This window comes from Psittacula echo (genome assembly GCF_963264785.1).
Source record: "Psittacula echo genome assembly, chromosome: 6".
Classification (NCBI taxonomy): domain Eukaryota; kingdom Metazoa; phylum Chordata; class Aves; order Psittaciformes; family Psittacidae; genus Psittacula; species Psittacula echo.
The window spans coordinates 50389510-50409462 of record NC_137743.1 but is presented as its reverse complement, the minus strand read 5'-3'; the positions used below and the strand labels follow the sequence as shown (position 1 = coordinate 50409462).

Below are 19953 nucleotides of genomic sequence, written 5' to 3'. Positions count from 1 at the left end.
TTTTGGGAGAAGACCATTTACATAACAGTATGCTGAACTGACCTTACTCTATATAGATTTTGGGGTCTGTTTTTTTGTTTTCACCAAGATTAACTGCTCTTGCTAGGCAAATGCAGGTTATCTGATTGTCACCAGGCAACAAGGAGCTTGCATTTTAATAACGATGGGTTGGATCCTACTCACATTAAAAGTCAATCACAAAATATCCATTAACTTCAAAAGCAGCAGGAGCAAGCCCTAATTTTCCATCTGTGCTGAGTACATTAAACGTATTTTAAGCCTTAGCTGAAATTTTGAATAATTGCAGGCAACCCTTATTTTGTATAATTTTCATAATGTAAAATAACAAAAATGGAACGCTTTCCATGGCTTCCACTCAAATATATGTTATACCATATGCTTTATAAAACATGAAAGGCCTGATCTCCCACCCTCCCTATAGACTCTTTGTTTGGCAGAATTACCCTCTTCTATATGGCACAGATGAGAAAGATGCAGCTCAGTAACATGTACATTTGAAGCTTGTGGACATCACAAAACAAAATCCAAATACTAATTATCATAACAGAGCTCCTACCAAAATGCAAAGGGAAGATCAATTTGCATGAGCAGTATGCTGTTTAAAAAACCAAACAGAACATGTAAATTATTGAATTATGCACATCACTTCGAAACTTGCAATAAAATTCAAATAAAACCACATAATTTTAAAAACTAAAAAGAATGTTTAAACATAACCTAAAGAAATTCACTTCTTATTTCCCAGACTAAACCCATAAAGGAGCATTACATTCCGTAATTTGCAAGCCTTAATCCAGTCCAACCCTGGATTACACTAACTCTATCCTCAGGAGACTTATGTGTCTATGCACCACAATGACACACTTGCTCCATGTCTTGGCCCAGTTAATGCATTACTGGTACCAAGATAAATTCTGACAAGCAAACTGCACACTACGCTGTGGGATGAACCCCCTTTTTCCAGATTCACTTTCAGACTATCCTGACTCGGTACTCCTTCCCTGTCTCTAGTCTAGTAATCCCAGCATAGGGGAGACCCACCAGGTTAACAGCTCAGAAACAGTAGTCTCAGTACCACATCAGAGGACTGATCCAGCCTATCCAGGAGTTACATCACACGAGTTCACAGAAGAACAGAACCTGAAACCAACACACCTCAGTGCCAGGAAAACACAAAGGTCCTTTCTGAGACCTCCACAACTGGCAAAAAGTGTTATGAAATTCATAGCCACCACCTTAATACAGGGCTGCAGGTGAATGCTTCAAAAACAGGCCTATGACTCCTTACAAAGCAATACAGAACTGCAACAGGCCTTTGGATGAACATAAAGTGCACCTTTGCGATGAAAGAAACACCACCATTAAGGGCCCAAGGCTGTTTGGATGCATCCTAGGCTACTCCTTGGTCAGTCCCTGAATGCTGGAATAAGCAGCCAGGCAGAGAGCCAGCATAACAGTGCACCAGTGCGTGTTTCATCAATCACAGCACTTAGATAAAGGCTGGCTGTGGGCAGCTGGACAGCCACACTTGTTTTTCATCTTATGAGCACCTCTCCCACTCACCAGGCACAGTCCTTACTTGGGCTACAGTAAGATGCCTTTTTTTTTTTCTTTCTTTCTTTTTTTTTCTTAAGTGTATTGCAACCCAAGAGCTTGCTCAGGGATTTTCTGTGTCTTGATACAAGAATTATCACTGGAACCAATATTTTAATATCAAGATTCCTGAAGAAACTGTTCCTAGGAACTGGTCAGTCACTTCCCAGCAAATCAGTGTTTCATCAGCAAATCCTGGTTTGCTGACAGAGAGCTATTCACAGACACATACTGGTTTTGATGAATTTTTGCCAGGTCTGAGGCAAGACTCAGAGGGAATCCAGCCAAGTTCTCCCCCTGCTCACCTGGCTGCCTGTGTGGGAACACAACCTCGCAAGCTCTGCCTCACTGTGCAGGTCTGCCATATGGCATGAGGACATCAGCAGTTCTGAAGCTTCCCTGCTTCCTCCCACACATCCCTGAGTTGTAGCTACTCAGCAGAAAGCATGGAAAATACAAGAGTCCCCACCTGAACTGCACTCTCAAAAGCTACTTGCCTTGAAAGCTTAAATACTAAAAACCTCACTAGAGCTTAGTCTCCCACAGGAGAGCACAGAAACCCTGAGAGACTCTGGCTGAGCCCAAGATCCAGGGCAGCCTGCTCCTGGCATTTCCAGTTTTCCTGAAGAACAGTCATAGGTCTAACAGAAACTGCCACCCTACAGCCTCTGTAGAAATTAGGCACCAATCAAGGGACCTGCTGATTCCTACTAAATTAAACCACTCCTATTTTATTTGGGGAATGGGGAAGAGGGGGACCTTTCAAAGACTTTTTCTTTGGCACAAAATTTAACCCCAAAGTGTAATTCTGACACTGACTTGGAATGCAGCCTTCTGTGAAACACTGGCATTCCCACTGCCTAGGAGTCCCATGTTTCAGCTCCCTCTCTGTGTACAGGCATCTGAAGAAAACACCATCCTCTATTCAGGTAACTGCATACACAGCTCTGTAATCCACATCAGCTTTGCTGATTGCATTTGAGAAGGCAATTGGTAAAAGCAGCTTTTTGTAATCATCTGTATTGTTCCACACTGGCTTTCTTATCGTCTGTTAAAAAAAGGAAATTCTTTTCATTTGTTCCTGAGGCCTGCATGTAACTTTTACCTCCCAAAGGTGCAGATTATATTACAGTCATACCCAAACCCAACTACACACAATGTCTAGAGCAATAGTCAATGTAATCGCTTGCAATAGTATTAGAAATTCGTGTTCTTGTAATAAAATGTAAATGTTTCCTTCCTGCAGATGGCATTTCATATTCTAAATTGATGCTGATTTTCATAAATCATGCATGATGCATACCTCTTAAAATTAAAATTCTTGATACAGGTCATGTATAGTTTAGCCAAGAAAAAGATAGTATTCCCTCATTCTTCTGACTGTAGTCTTTTAACAAAGTCTATTTTTTCCATTTCCCTCAAATCCTACTAAAACTTTTCTTTCACTGTTTCAGTGGTTATCATATAATGAAAGTAAATTATCCACACTCCCCCCCAAAAAAACCACAATCAACATATATACTTCTAAGTTGTATTTTTGTAGATTGTTTCTCTTATATTGCCTGGTTTTTTCTGTCACATACCTGTTTATGAATATACCTTGTTAGGTTACCCTGAATTTGGACTGCTCTGCTTAACAGGGACTATACTGAAAAGTTTTTCATATCTCAGCAGTTTTTGATCCATATTTAGACAAATTAAAACTATCCTGGTTTTAGCTGCTCCATACTCACTAGAACAGATCTTTTAAAAACTCTGTGCAGTTCAGAGGCATTTACCTGAAACTCCAGTGCGGCTAATGACAGAGCTACAGAAGTCTGCACAAACTGAATTAGAGCAGAACAAGCCACACTAGAAGCAACTGACCTTGCTTCTTAGTATGAGAGAAATAAATCTTTTTTCTCCTACCCTCCACACATACATCTATGACTGTATCAAGTGGCACCCTTGTAGCAGTGTGGCCATCTCGTGTTCTCCAAAAGACCAGACAGCTTTTGGTCTATGACTTAGGGATCCTATGCAGATGTAGTGTTCCAAAGCACTGCCAATTTTAGCAGTAACCTAGCAAAAACAGGATGGAAGATGGTAAAACTCGAGTTTTGTGAGGCTAGCAGATGTGTTCTGTCAAAATCTAGCTATGGTTGTTGTCTGCTGCCAAGGCTGAATACTTAACCTTTGCTATGTCCTAGAGCAGAAAAGGCAGAAAACAAGGCAAGACATCACACTCTGGCAGCTATATTTCACAGCCTGTTCATGAGCCAGTTCTGTTCTTCTGATGTAGCAGCCAGAGACATACATGAGCCGAGATATGGGCATGTAATTGCTCAGGCCCTATCACAGCTGACTGACAGCAGATGATTGGGGCAAGCTGCTGGTGATCCTTCAAAGGAGCCACCAGACACAGTCACCCTCAAACTGAAAGTGGCAACTTCAACATATGTGATTCAAAGTTCCCTGCCCCAGCTGGGTGGTGGGAATGTTTTTTTCAAGGACAGTTAAGGCAGTTAAAGTAAACAAAGAGTGCATGTAAGGCCAAGGACTACGCATTAATGCTTTTCTACTCCAGGCTCCTTATTTAAGAGTAAAATCTCATCTGTTTTGTTGTAATATAAACAAATTAAGACATGGGCAGAGTTGAGATTTGATCATTATGCCTTCACAGCTCTTAGCATGGTAACTTCAGGTACCATTATTTAACAGATTTAGCACTTGTGGACAGCAGGCTTCCTAAGGAGCTACCCTGGTGTTAAATGGGAATGAATGGCATAATGAAGAATGGTTTAATACCAGACAATCTAAAAAGGCCAAACTGTTGAAATGGAGCAGGAAACTTTGCTGTGGCTTGTTTTATTCAGACATACTCTACTTCTTATCTTTAAAGTCCATATTTATTTAATCATGTTCCTTTCATCAATCAAAATTAACCAATGTTATTTCATTACCTACCCATACACAGACCTCCTACCAGCAAAGCCACTAGGTAGGTCTAACTCTCTGATACCAAACTCACTCTGCCCCTCTGCACGAGAAATCCATGTGATTTTTTTACTACCATGAAAAATGCCAGAAAAAGAGAAGGCAGGTTTCCTTGGCTGGGTCTAATTAGAAACACTCAGAGATAGTGTTTCAACTGCATATATAAGCACTGTAGGGTGGAAAGGTTCTTTGTGAAAGCTAATTAAATGGTTGGTCATTCTGCTAAAACTTCCTTTGGGAGCATAAATTGATATCATTTACCACATCGCCTACTAAAAGCTGTAGTGAAGGCAACCAGTTCATTTCATATAAAGCACTAAACTGCCATTGGATGGCAACTGTCACTACTAACCTAGTCCTGACTTGAAACAGGCCTTGGAGGCAACTAATTCTGCATGTCAGCTAGTTGTGCCCGTAGGCACTGAGCATCCCTGGGATATACAGCTGCTGCTCCAGGGCCCTCAAAGCGAGCCAGAGCCCCTGCCACACAGCACCAAATCTGTCATGCACCTCAAAACAGAGAGCAAAGAGCACAAATCTGGCTCACCTGCCTGAAACTCTATGTGCACATCAAAGCAGGGTCAAACCAGCACCTGAGCATGGGAAATGGGTAAAGTAGTGCCCCAAAAACTGATGGCTGTGAAAAGCATGATCTCACGCTCTGTGAAGAGCATGATTGCAGGCACAGCTACAGGTTGGGCAGAGAAGAGATTCAGAGCAGCCCAGCAGAGAAGGACTTGGGGGTGTTGGTTGATGAGAAAATGAACATGAGCAGGCAGTGTGTGCTCGCAGCCCAGAAAGCCAACTGTATCCTGGGCTGCATCAAGAGGAGCGCGACCAGCAGGTCGAAGGAAGTGATCCTGCCCCTCTACTCTGCTCTTGTGAGACCTCACTTGGAGTATTTTGTACAGTTCTGGTGTCCTCCACATAAAAAGTACATGGAACTGTTGGAACAAGTCCAGAGGATGACCACAAGGATGATCAGGGGACTGGAGCACCTCCCGTATGGAGACAGGCTGAGAAAGTTGGGGCTGTTCAGCCTGGAGAAGAGAAGGCTGTGTGGAGACCTCATAGCAGCCTTCCAGTATCTGAAGGGGGCCTATAAGGATGCTGCAGAGGGACTCTTCATCAGGGACTGTAATGGTAGGACAAGGAGTAACGGGTTCAAACTTAAACAGGGGAAGTTTAGATTGGATATAAGGAGGAAATTCTTTACTGTAAGGGTGGTGAGGCACTGGAATGGGTTGCCCAGGGAAGTTGTGAATGCTCCATCCCTGGCAGTGTTCAAGGCCAGGTTGGATGAGGCCTTGGGTGGCATGGTTTAGTGCGGGGTGTCCCTGCCCATGGCAGGGGGGTTGGAACTATATGATCTTAAGGTCCTTTCCAACCCTAACTATTCTATGATTCTATGATTTTACCATTTACACAGTCCAAGCCTGCCAGTAAGAGCTAAATTTTATCTTTAAGACACACCTTCACTGACAGATTGGGTCAGTTGGTTGAGTTGAAACACCATTTTTAGCCTTTTGCACAGCCATGAAGGATTAGAGAAGTAACTGTGACTTCCAGCAGTCTCTACAGCTGAGTCACTTCATCATCAGCTGAGTTACCTGCCACCAAGACTCAACTAATGCCTAACCTGCACCCTTCAACTGGAACAAGCACAGTTGCTATAGTACCTGGAGTCTAAACTACACATAAATGCATACCCTTGCTAAAATCAGGTGTGCTGATTCCCATTTCTCAGTGAGAATACAGCTCTGAAAAGCAAGTCAGCATTTGGGTGAAAGGGAAACAAGTGCCAAGATATTTTTGAAACTTGGCACAGAGGAATTGAAGTTCCTGAACTGAGGATGTTCTTCCAGCTTAAAATGTAAGGGGTTTAAGGAATGATGAAATTTGCATTCTTATCTTCATCCCTTTCACTTTCTCCAACCAGTTCTAGTCATACAAATACAGATTACAACTGCCAATGAGAACCAGGAGTCTGAATATTTTATACAAAAGGCAGCAAATTAATTAGCCTTTCCTACAGTTAATCAGAAGTGAAATGTGCTGTCTTATGCCAAGGCTTACCTTGGTTGAAATCGCACGACTGCCTCCTGGCATCTTAAAGCTACGTTCTGTACATAGTCATTAGCTGAGGATCCAGCCTTCCCCTGCCACTCTGGGAGGCCTGGCAATGCACTTTCCAGCTCCTGCACAAAGAAAAGAAATGTTGAATGCCCTGTCAGTACTAATCAAGCTTAGCTGAATATTTTGCTTTAAGAAAAAAGAGCTCCATGAGACCAGATGCTGATTGTCTTTCTCTGTTGTTTTTTTGGTAATCATCTAGAAACAACTGGAAAATACAGACTAGAAAAGGTTCTAACCAAAGTAGTATCTTCTTTCACTGTAAAACATTTTATGAAACCAAAGCAGACTGTAACCCATTTTCTGTTTATTAGTTAGATAAGAGATGTCAGCTTCTGAGCTAAGAGGTACTATACACAGAATTTAATATTATTTTGCTTATATATACACTCACATTTAATTTGAAATTATTTACTCACATGTCAGTAATACTTTATTACTTGAACATCATCAGAAAAATTTTGGCTGACAAAAGCAAATGCAATTCACTTAAGTAAAATTCACAAGGTTTAACCAGTTTCCTTTTTCCTTTGGCTCTTTCCCTTCCCTAGCATATGCATAGCTTTATGAATAGAGCATTACTGCAAAAGTAGTGAAAGGCAGGGAGGAAAAAAGAAATCACTTTAGCCAACCTGCCACACAGAAAATAAAAAAGCCAATTTATTCCAACAAATTGAGGGAGTAGGGAATAGAAAACTATGCATTTTACCTGAAGCTTTTGAAAACCAGTTGTATGGCTGTGACAAGACACATTCAGCTCACCTTAATTTCTTTACCTATAAAGTGGGTTATAATATTTCCCTTGCATTCAAAGGGGTAAGTTAATGAAGTTCTTTGAAAATGCTATAATCAAAGTGTGACTTTTTCCTACTTCTTTATTAGCTTTTAACATCCAGTATTTTATTCTAATAGTTTACAAAATTAAAATGCAACATGCTTTGCAAAACAACTTCCTCTGGTAAAGCAATATATCTGGAAAAAATGGAGGTCAGAAGTTTGGATAGGACTGTTCAAATGGGAACATGGAGGACTGAGGTCATTCTACATTTAGATATGCTTAGTTTCAGAAGTTGACCACAAAAGCTGTTAATACAGTTAAAAAGAAAACTTTGGGTGCTATGTAAATGAGTGAAACAAGAGCATTTCAAATTAAGCAACTGTTTCTTATGGCTGAAGATTCTTAGTGTTGTACTATTTAAGTTAATCAGTCAAAGCAAGTCAGTCCAGCTAATGTGCAAAACCAAACCTGCATTACAGTAGTAAACTTACTTCAGCAGAAGCATCTTCTGCAACATATAACCCTCTCCAGTATCAGAGTAGAGGACATGGCAATTCAAGATGCTTTCTGCTAGATGAAAGGGAAAGCTGAGGAAAAGAATATATGCTGGTCATAAGTGCTCACTTGCAGGCTTGATGTTTGAGAACATAGGTGGGTTTTGGTTTGTCTTTTTTTTCCTTTTCTTTTCTTTACTTCTTTCCCTTTGTTGTTGCTCATCAGCAATGTGATTAAGGTGTAAAGAGTAAGGTGTAAAGATTAAGGTGTAAAGAGTAAGATGTAAGGATTAAGGTGTAAAGAATTATCTGTTTCTCGAGACCAATGAAATCCATTCCTCATGTGTCAAAGGCATCCAACAGTATAGCGCTGTCTTATACTGTATTTTACTTTCTTCTTAACTATGGAGTGAAGCTTCTACAATGAGGTTGCATCTGGTAAGAAGTCTGTGAAGAAGGAAATCTCCAGGCATTGCTAACAAGTCTTAGTGCTGCATAATCCCTGATACTTGCCATGATATCTGCTTTATACACTAAATAATAAGTGGGTTTAAAAGCAGCCAAAAATTAAAGCTTCTGCTTCACAAGCTATCTTTTTTTAATCTATTCCCCTCAAAAAAACCACAGTATGTCATAACCCCTCTCTGTCAGAGCATTTGAATTATAGTACAGGCATACAAACTTTTGCTGTGTTTATGGAGTAGCTTCATCTGCTCTTGGACTCCCAAAAGTGCCTTGCATCCTTTATATGCTTTATGCAAAACACAAACACTTCCATCTCTCTTCAAATGCAAGCACCATGCAATATTGTACTGGCATTTTGGACCCCAGCCCTGGCATGTCTCATGGTGCTGTGTCAGTGAGAAAATAGCCAGGACTGAAGTCCTGAGCAGAAGTGCCTTCTACCCCTTCTGAAAATGCCAATTCATACAAGAAAATAAGCAGGTACAGTGAATGGACAGTGAATTGAACAGATTTAATCCATGATGGAGGTACTGTTTAGACATAAAAAGAGTGTACTTAAAAACTGAAGTGGAACTTGCAGACTGCCTGACATGTTTATGCATTTATGTAGCTAACATGTTACCATCAGCTCTGTGGCTTTTAATTTGAAATCCATGCAATTTGCCCACATAATTTATAATCAAAATACAATATTTCACACAGCAGTTTTCAACATTCCTATCCTGGCATTGATTGTCAAGCCACTATTTAATTTTATAGTCATTTACCTTAATAATAAAACTAAATTTTTACAGTCTCTACCTACTACCTAGCATGTCTAGTGTCATTTTATAAGTATGTCTCAGTATCAATAAGGAATTTGAGGATGACTCATTTAATAATCTGTATTCATGACTGCATCAAAGGTGAGTGACAGGAGAAAGGAATAGGTAAGGAAAGCAGGCTTTTCATTCCTGACCACCTGTTCTTACACTGACTCTCTGGCGTATGTTCTGAGTATATGCTTCCTCACCCCCTGAAGTCAAATAAATCCTAATTAATTTGGTTTCCTATAGATTAACATTGCATAATTGCTAAAGAAGTTCATGAAACCATAGGAAAGATGAAACTAAGTAGCTGGAATACAGCGGTGTAATCACATCCCAGCAGCCTGCCTCTCTTTCCATTCTTTGGAAAGGTTCCTACTGCCCCCATACCCAGCTCCTGCTCCCAAATAAATAACAGCATGCAATACCTGAGGTACAGTTTTACTCTAGTGACAGTTTATCAGCCTATGAGTGGTCAAGTGAAGTTATTTGGTACTGCACTTTTATGAAACTTGATCCTGTTAATTATCTGTAGATGTAATAACCTTTTCTTCATTAAGACCTAGGTTACATGACCACAATACGACAATTGTGTCCAAAAAAATCAAGGGTACAGGAATCACACTTCCGCAGGCTGTGAAGCTCAAAATCCCCAAGATGGCCATCTCTTGTCTATTTGAATACAGTGGACTGTTCCCTCCCACTGACCTTTCTACAACGGAAATCCCCCGAATTCTCACCAGTAGAAAGGCTCACAAAATAGGCTCCCATCCAAATCAACTTTAATCCTTCCAACACATGTAGCAAACTTATTTATTTCACAATAGCCCACTGATTTTAAATGGACAACTTTCTGAAAAAGCAACTCATGGGCTTATAACCCATAGAAGCAAGTAGCAAACATTTCCTTGGCTTATCAGAGCAATGCCTTTAAAAGAGATACTGTCAGGGCAATATCGTTACTGATGATGCTTCAGAGAAGTCAGATTGGGGAAGTGAGGAGACTGTTGAAAGAGCACTCTATCAATAAACTGAGGAAAATGAGGATGAAGTTTAAATACCATGTGCAGTACATCATGCTTTTTTTTTTAATAAGTGCATGCACTCAGGTATTGCTGTTTGTCAGCTCAACCCCAGCTGCTTCTAAGTACATCGTTTGTTTCACTGAGTGACTTGGTGGCAAGGTGTTTCACAAAAGGAAGTTATATGGAGTTGCACAGTGTTTCAAAGCATCGGCCTGGCTCACTTTTCCAGGTAACAACAACCTGCCGTGTACATGTGTAATTGTAGGAACTAATGGATTGTAAATAAATTGATTCTTTCCATCTATCTAACAGCTACTAGAAACAACACAGGAGCACCTTGCTTTCAGCTTCAAAATGGAGAGAAGCAATTGTCACCAGTTCACAACTAGGGCTGCTAACACAGACAGCTGCAATAGCATTTGGGAGGTCATAACACACTGAAGATCCAATGAGAATCCACATACAGAAAAAAACCCTTTGCAGAAGTCTTCTGCAAGCAGAGCCTTGTTTTCATGGGTGTTGTGAACAAAGCCAGGAGTATGCTGTCTTCTTTAAGAATAAAAGCCCTTGTGGTAGCTGAAGATAAAGAAAGGCAAGCACTCAAGGTCAAGGAGCATGCACATCCTTACTAATAAAAATGAAGGCTGTGCAAAATGAAAGGCTTTGTAGATCTGCTCTCCAAAACAGCTTCCTTCTGCAAACTATTCCAAGGGGCAAACTCTTTCCTGTACAGCAAGCACCACCGAAATGAGGGTGGATACAAGATACCTATCAAAAAGTCTTTCAGTACTAGGATACAATTCCTTGTACGAACGACTGGAGTTCCTACTATGGAGCAATGTTTGCTTTGTGTTTGTGTTGTATATTATACTCAAAGCTCTACATGAGCTCTCATCCCTCAAGTGAGATGAAATGGTACCTAAACATCTTACCTCTTCCAGTATGCCAGAAATGGGAGCAATGAGTTCTGTAGGGTCCCAGGACCACTTTGGTCTTTTCTAATTCAAGCCCTTGAGTCATGTGAAAATTATCTGCCTGACACTGTTTTTCCTTCCAGAGGCTGCACATCTGAGTTGCACTGGTATGCTATGGCAGTCTAATTATATGCTTAAAAAGTTTCCCATGAAAGAATATCAACATTTTCAGTTAACCACTTCCAGCCACATAAAATACTACAGAGCAGTAAATCTGTGCTGCTAGCTTTCATGGGATGAAAGATACATGCATGGCATATGCAGAGAGCAGGCAGACAGGAGACTCAAAAGTAGTTGAAAGAGCAACAGATGGTCTATGATACATCCCTGTTCATGACTTCTTCATGACTCTTCTTCCTGATATGTCTCCACTTGCCCTTTATAGGGCAAAATTTCCTCATTTTTCTTATCTGCTGATAAACATGCACATCTCGTCTCCCTGCAGCCTCAATAATATTTCGTAGTAAAGCGATACAGTTGCAAAAGATCAGCAGTTAGTACTTCACCTCAGGGGTGAACTCCAGAAAAGCATGCAAGAGCAGGACAAGAGCTGACATTAATACTCTGAAAGAGACTGTGATAATACTATTTGGGTGCCATTTGCTTTTACTTTTTCTTCTGGAATTCAAAAGGATATTCCTCACTCAGAATGTAAAACATGCCATCCAAAATTATGAATTCCCTAAGTTTTAAAAACTGGACCAAAATAATTCCTGGTCTATGATGAGTTCAAAGGATTTTAGAAAGCGCTCTGCAAATTTCTAACCACAAACAAGAAAAGAGAGACAGTAAATAACCAAATAATTATACCTCAAAGAAGAGATGTAAATGCAAACATCTGTATTTGACAATGTCAGGCCTTGTGCCAAATACTGTCCAACAATCCACCAACACATTAACATCAGCTCTCTTGGTTATGAAAATATTTCCAGCTGAGGGGTTAAACCTGAACCAGAACTCTAGCCCTTAGACTGCACATAAGACATGATTTGGGAAGCACCAGAGAGAATAGACACACTTCCAGCAGCTGCTGGGAAGTGGTAACTCTGGAGTTTACGTAGCAATATACCACCACAGACAGCAGCAGAAGCTTCTTCACTTCCAGTCTTCCTTTATAGCCTTTAGAAAAGTTACAGTTCTGCTTCCCTCAGCTCAACCTGGGAAGCCTGTGGGAAAGAGTGCTGGTACCAAAATCTCCACTGGAATAGATTATTATTTAAAAATTAAGAAAAAAACCCCAAACAAACAAAGCAAACCACAAACAAACAAAACCAGAAAGTAAGATAAAGTATGAAAGCTCTCTGTTGGCAGCCAAAATACCAGCGTAAGAGATTCTCAGTGAAATAAAGAACAGAAAAAGCCTTGTCAAAAATGAGGGTAGATTACTGTTGGGTCTCAGTTACATCATGGATTACCAGGGAGTCCCACTTTGCATTTCAAAAGGTGTATTTGCTCAGACACTCTGCCATAAACCTACCCTTGGTAAGTTTAGTTCTTTACCTGACTTTCCTCATGGCTTTTTCCATTTTCTAGCTTTGCAATGGGCTTAGGTTTTCTCAGCTTCAAGTTACCCATTTCAGGTGTTAGAACACAGTCAATTACAGCCTGCTGCTTGTGATGCTGAGTATCTTGCAAAGGCAGCTGCCTTTCTTCTAAGACAGCAGTGTTGTCCGGATAATTTTCTTTGTTATTATCATCTCTGTAAGAAAATAAAATTGAAATGTATCAGGTAGGACTTCAGACACCTGTTAAAACATTATGAAGGAAAAACAGCGATAAGTTCTTAACTGTTCATGTCATTTTAATTTTACCAAGTTGAGTAGTCTACACCTCAGACACTGCTTATGTTAGTAACATGCACCTGAGAAGCTACTGTTTACTGTAAAATCACAAGTTAAACTACTGTTAGTGTTATTACACATTCAACTGTGGAGCCATTTAAATAAGACTAGTTTTAAAGGCAATTTCTGGCTTCAGCCCTATAGTTCATATACCCCAAATAAAACCTGAAACTGTCTTTTTAATGCAGAAGACCTTTCCTCATCTAGGTTATAATGTCACAAAAATGTCATCACATCCAGTAATTCCTCCCTCTTTATATAGCCACACTTCCCTTCTGACAGTCTGTTTTTGACAGCTTTTGGATGAAGTGAGGGAGGCAGGCATATGAAGTTTGGACAGCCTTTGGGTGGAAGGGACAAGCATCATGTACTCCCAGTTTGGAGCAAAGGTCCTCCTGTGTAACAGCACATTTGGTGGTTTAAACAGACACTGTTGCTCATGGATGCTCAGATAACCACTGAATCTGGGACAGATATTTTCAATCTCCACCTAGCCACCAATCTCCAGCCTGTTCTAAAACCCTGCTAGTCTTATCCACACCCCATCAATCCACACTTAGACTGGTCTAATGCCTTTCACTGGGAGCTTTGCTCTGTCATTATTAAGAAAGCTATCGCAACACACAATGCAATGCAGTCTGCTTATTTGGCAGGATGAGCAGACTGGCATTACTGCTCCCTGGCTGTTGCACAGTTTGTAGGTGGAATTTCAGATGTTAGTTTCAGCTGGTAAAATCCTAATGGTTAGCTGAGAGATGACCTCTCTTCTGGTGTGAAACTTCCATAACTGAGGGGTTCAAGAACTATTGAATTAATGCTCCTGACATTTTTTTTTTTTTTTGCAAGCATAACTTGTTAATTCAATGTTTTCTCCTAAGGATTCTGAGCTGCCAAACTCACTTTCCATCTATGGCCCATCAGCGTCCAGATGGATGCTTGCAGGGTGCCTATGAGTTAAACACCATTGCTGCCCAAGCCTTATGCAAGTGTGCTCCAAGATAGTTGTTATAGTTACAGGGTAGGGTGCTATATATCCTAGGGCATTTCAACAAAGTGCAGAAGTGTTGCTAATTTTAAGGTATCATCTGATTTTAAAGTTTTAAATTCTTTCTGAAAGGTTAATTTGCATCCTCTAGCAATCAACATAAACATAGCCATGAGAAACACATGCCTCAAGAATACTTCAGTTGAATTACAATTTGAATTATGTTTTTTTCAATGAGATACTCATCAATGAGCATATCAGCATATCCTTGTACAGTTGCAAAACTCCACTTACTAGTACGTTGTACCAGCTGCTATACAGTAAAATTCAATGTATTAGCATCAGCACTGCATCTGAATGGAAGCAATTTGATGTGAAGTTAAGAACACAGACCATAATATATTTACTTACATAACAACAACTGAAATTAATATTTTTAACACAAAAGTATACAAGACAAATATGCATTTCCCAGAAATACTAATAGCCTTAGCAGTTAAAACCTTAGAAATTCTGCATTCCCTTGAGAATAACAGTTTCTTTCTAATGGTTTACAGAAGCATTCTGACAGCTTTATCTGTTGCCAGTGGATTTCAGACAAAATTTGCAGTAGAATACCTGGGGCTGGAACTGCCTGCTTGATCTTGATGTACAGAGTCTGAATCGCCGTCACACCTTGAAAATGGATAGAAAATAATTGCTGATTTTCTGCCAGTTGTAGAAATTTAGCTTTTAATAACATGACAGTGCAGCTCAAAGCATAAACACGTTTCTCCTTCTCTCACATTAGTCGTGGTCATTTAATTCCATAGCTGCTCCATGACAGTTTGAATCTCAGAGGAAGAAAAGGATTTGAGATTTTAAGTGTACATGATTTGGTATGTCATCTTCAGCCAGATGGAAAAAATGATGACAAAGAATTCAAATGTTACATGAAAAATACAGGAAACTTACTGTGTTTTAATTGCTTATATGTGATTCACATTAAAAAAAAAATAAAAATAAATAAACTATTAGCAAAGAGTGTTTTTCTCCAAGACTCTCAAAAATATCAACTATAGCAGAGAAGTCATTCTTTGTACAGCAGGAAAATAAATCCCCAAATAAATTAGAAAGTCTTAAAAAGTGAAGTAGCAGATTTTTTTAAGATACATAAAGAATCATAATCAATTACATCCCCTAAGTTACAAACAATAGATTTGTCAAAAGGCTGCCTAATCAAAAGAGAAATCTGGATAAATATGCTAACCACTCAGTGCTGAACACTATATTGTGCAGATTGGCTAAACTTTGTAGAATAACTGCAAAGCCTATGAGCAGTCTTTCGTCAAATAAACATGCATATATTTGCATGCACTCCTAAAATTAGGCACACATCCTTTCTAGGTATTATTTGGGGGTAAAAGTTGGGGCCCTCCTGTCACCCCTCTGTTCATACTCACAGAGCACAGACACTAAGCAGGCCTGGATCACTTGAAGTTTGCTGGCAGAGGAATCTCTTCATTATGGGGGAAGCAGCCTGTACTTCCGCTGACTTGTTAAATTTTCGGAAGAGCTTAAGGACAGAGCACATTGAGTGATAACAGCTCTGTGCTGCAATTTGATAGCAAGGTTTTTAATATATTCCTCTTTCCCACCAGTCTTCTGCTAGTATCTTTATTAAAAGCCAGACTGCAGCAGAAAATATTTAAAGGGACACTCAAGTGCTTACACTTCCTGAATACATCAGCATACAGATGAAAGCATTTGCTGCTCGCAACTGGAACATATAACTACAGTTGCAGATCCCCCCTAATCACACAATATTCCTTCAATGAGTGCAGTTTTCCCCACAAGGCAAAGTGGGGTGACAGATGGAAGACAGGGGCTGATGTACAAAATGGATAAACTCACTGTAGAAATCTAGTTGCCTTTGCCTCCAAGATGCCAGTCACACCTTCCCTTCTGGTCTATCACTAATTACCTTACGGACACCAGCAAGGTATAAGGATAGGACATACTGGAGGTATCAAGAAGGAAGCCCAAAGACTCCCCAAGGGGACAAGCCTTCTGTCCTGTGTGTGCCACAGGAAGAGGAGGTAGGAGGAAGCAGCTCTGCTACCAGCTTCATCCACCTCGTTCTCTCACCAATCACCACACTTGGCAACCTTCGGTCCTGAAAGACCATTCTGGTAACTGGGAACACTCACTGGAGGGACAATGGATGACTGAGCACAAGTCTATCAGCCAAGTCTATGTGCACATACTTATGTGCATGCTCTTTAATTTGAGAAAGTGCCCTGGGGGTTGATTTCTCTAATCTGACTGTAATAAGGTGATCTTGAAGAAGTAGAGATCCTAACTTAGCATCCGTCAACTGATTAAAGTCATAAAGCAAGACAGAACTTATAAACAACATAAGTGAGCATGACAAAATGTGTCTGAATAACCAGATAGCACTAGATAAGAAAGATAAGCAATAATGAATCAGAGAAGACTGTGGCCATCATGTAATAAAAGACGGCAAGGAAGTTCAGAAGCAACACACTCTGAAATTGTTAACAGAAATTTTTCTCTTCATAGAAATAAATACTAACCAAGAAAGCTTACTCACGCAGACTGTGTTTGAGGCTGAGACCATAGCAGAACCTTTAAAAAGATGAATTCCTGAGATAATGCAAATATCCATCACTAAAGCAGTGTTTTTACCTTGGCTTCTTAAGAAATGTAACTTACATGTTCATGCCACCTGCCTGCACATATCAACACAGACATGCACACATACTTCTCACCAGCAACTTGTAAATCTTGTTGTCCAACTTTAGCTATATTTAACAGATAAAGGGATAGGCAAGAGTTTGATCAGTTTTGAATAGCTTGTGGCCACATGAGAGTTCCCACCAATCCAAAAACTACAGCAACATTTCACACATCCCAAAAACATCTGACAACATGCCAGAACTGTCTCAAGATATAAATCCATATGGGTTGAAGCTTACATTGGGCAGGAAGCATGTCTTCTGACAAAACAGTGATGTGAATCATTTTCCTTCAGTGGCCAATGTAACTACTGCTTGATGCATATGTCTCTCAGAAGTACATCTCATGGCATGAGCCAGAGTCAGGTCAGAGATGGAATCCCAGTCTAAGTGGACTGCTGCTCATACTCTTTATAGTACTGCCTCTTTATGTTTCTTCCAAGGATCTCTGGTTTAACAGGATTAACTTTTTTAACTTTCTTCCATTTTCACTTTTCCATAGGAGCCATTTCAGTACCACTTGAAAACTGCTCCCTTTTGCTGGCTTGACCTTTAAGATGTTCACATGAACTGCTCAACCAGGCTGCACACATGGCTTGCTTAGCAGCCCCAGGCACTTGCCTTGTCTGGAGAAATGTTCCTGAAAGTATTGTATCACTGATTTTATATCATTCAGGAAACATTTGATTTTGCATTTGCCACAAATAGAGACAGAAAATGTCAAACGAGGATGTCTAAAGTTGCATGGCAAGCTCTCTCTTTATTCTGCTAAACAAAAGTAACCTATTTTCAGATCTGACCAGCACAAGCAACTAGAGCTGAAATCAGTAAGAAGAGCAGCTCTTAAAAACAGGCTGGGAGGAGGGGTTTGTGGGGCGGAAGGAGGCTCTAAACAGGAATTAGAGAAATGAACTCTGGAAACCAAGTTTATTTATTTGTACAACACATTTCAGATGTCATTGCTCACTTGCTTTGTTTTCTAAAAGCATGTTTCTACTTCCGTGTGTGGAAAGATAAGATTAAAAATCAAAGCCCCTGAAACAAAAGCACGAACAGCTTAAATGAGGGAGATTCACCCTTCAGGCAATGCCTAGCCCAGTCCCAGCTCTGCCATGCTGCTGCCTTGCAGCTCAGCAGGGCACAACACAGCATTGTCTGCACCCCTCTGCCCTTTCCCCAGGGGCAGTGCTGACACTATGCAGACACCTTTCATGCCAACCTGCCCTTGCCGTTATGGTCACATGTAGCACTACAGAGAAAGGCATCACCTTCAGGTCCCAGAAACCTTAAGGGTGAGGCAGGCACAGGGGTTGCTCCAAGGGAATCTCTGTGGGAAAGAATGGATGCACTCAGGGAGAGAGAAAAGGGAAAGAGAAAAAAAAAAAAAGATAATGAAAAATGTACTATCTGTAATATGGTTGTCCTTTTGCGAAGGGGGAGCATCCCAGAATTTTACAGACCACAATTCAGCACTTAACTAATAGAGACATGGGAAAATAATTAAAAAATTACTTAATAATTTATTATCTTTTGTTAAATCTTCCCATATCTGCCACAGTCACACAAAAAGTGAGACTAAGTTAACATGTTAAATAAAGCAAGACATTGTGAGCAAATAAAGCACAAAAATGTAAGAGAGGGAAATTACTTGAATCTCTATGAAATGTTACTTTTCCTGTAGGAATTTTGGCAACACTTGAGGATGGCTCAAACAATTACAATGTGGCCTGCTTTCAGAATGTATCCTGTCCCCACAACTCTTAGGAAAACAGCTCACTGCCCAGCTAGTGTGTTTTGAATTATGAGTATTTTTCCAGTGCAAAACTCACCTAATACACAAATAAATCTATAAATCATTTCCTTCCTGAGAAACTGCTTGGCACATTACTGCTGAAGAATATTCCCAAGAAGCTTTTGAAACAATCAAAAGCATGTAAAGTAATAACATAGAGAACATCAAAACTGAAGTGGTTTAGACTGAAATAAAACAAAGACGATTTTGTGTGTGTAATAGTTTCTTAAAACCTTTGCCTTTCTAACTTCTTAATGTTCTCCCTTGTCCTGCTGTCTCTTTAAGAATGTATTGTTATGCTCATTATATATATATGAAAGGCCTTTTAATGAGTTTATGGAATTGATTATAAAGAGATGACATATTTGGTACTTGGTATGTCTAAACAATATGCAGGGTTTTTTTCACAATATTTGCAAATATTTTTTTCTAATAATGCTTGCAGGAAGTACAGATCATTTGTTCTTAGAAAACTGACACACTTGTGTTTGTCAAGTACCATAAATGTGCAATATTTTCACGAAAGATTTATCCTTCACTGAAAATCATGCATTTAAACATGTGTGATGTGCAGCAAACATACATTCTCCCAGAAAAATATTTCACTGCTAAATGGTCACAGAGCATGTAAAGGCAGCTGTTTCATGCAATCTTTACCATACAGTCAATAATATACTTAGATTAGAGAAAATTGAATTAAAATATATGGAAGATAGCTCTGGAATTCTCACATACTACTTACAATTATTCTCTACAGTAATTAAACTCACCCTTCTTATTTAGAAATAAGGACATCTTTAAAGTGTTCACTTACTCTGCTAAAGCTGTTGAATTGAAGGATTTATCCTGAATGCTGAAACAGAAACAAGAGAACATCAGATAAGTCAGGAAGGCAGGCAGGCTCCCTGAATCCTTCTCAGTTGTAGGAGTACATGCACAAACATGGCATTGCAAGGCAAGTCTCTGTGTGTTAGTTCTACATGCACGACTGTACCTTCGGCTGCTCTGCACATGCTCATAATCAAGGAACCATAGGGATTAGTCCTACAACACTCACAAAGCCCATCCAGCAGCACTTTGAATTACTACAGGGATGCAGGTACTCTGTGAGGCTCAGAAAGGGATCATATTCTTTCATAACTGTAAAAGTGCTGCTAATAAAGGCTTCGGTTAACAAACAAGTATTTGGCATTCCATCCTTTAAAAATCTGCTCTATGTAATTGGCTCAAACACAGTTGTTTTTGTTACTTAAATAGGGTTGCTCAGCTAAGATCTCTGGAGGTTTTTTCTTCTTGTTTAGTGGTCTCTTACACACTCAGCCCATGGACAAA

General features: G+C 39.9%; 1 protein-coding gene across 1 annotated transcript in view; it reads right to left on the bottom strand.

The window, feature by feature from the left end:
• Positions 1–19497, bottom strand: part of FAM13C (family with sequence similarity 13 member C) — a gene marked incomplete at its 5' end in the record, with an annotated part of 56985 nt that extends 37488 nt beyond the window's left edge. Inside the window, 4 exons of the mRNA XM_080620267.1 lie at positions 6667–6788; positions 12766–12964; positions 14710–14766; positions 19436–19497. Coding sequence (XP_080476393.1) covers positions 6667–6788; positions 12766–12964; positions 14710–14766; positions 19436–19497 — 440 coding nt within the window. The remainder of the gene's footprint in view (positions 1–6666; positions 6789–12765; positions 12965–14709; positions 14767–19435) is intronic.
• Positions 19498–19953: the final 456 nt, after the last annotated feature.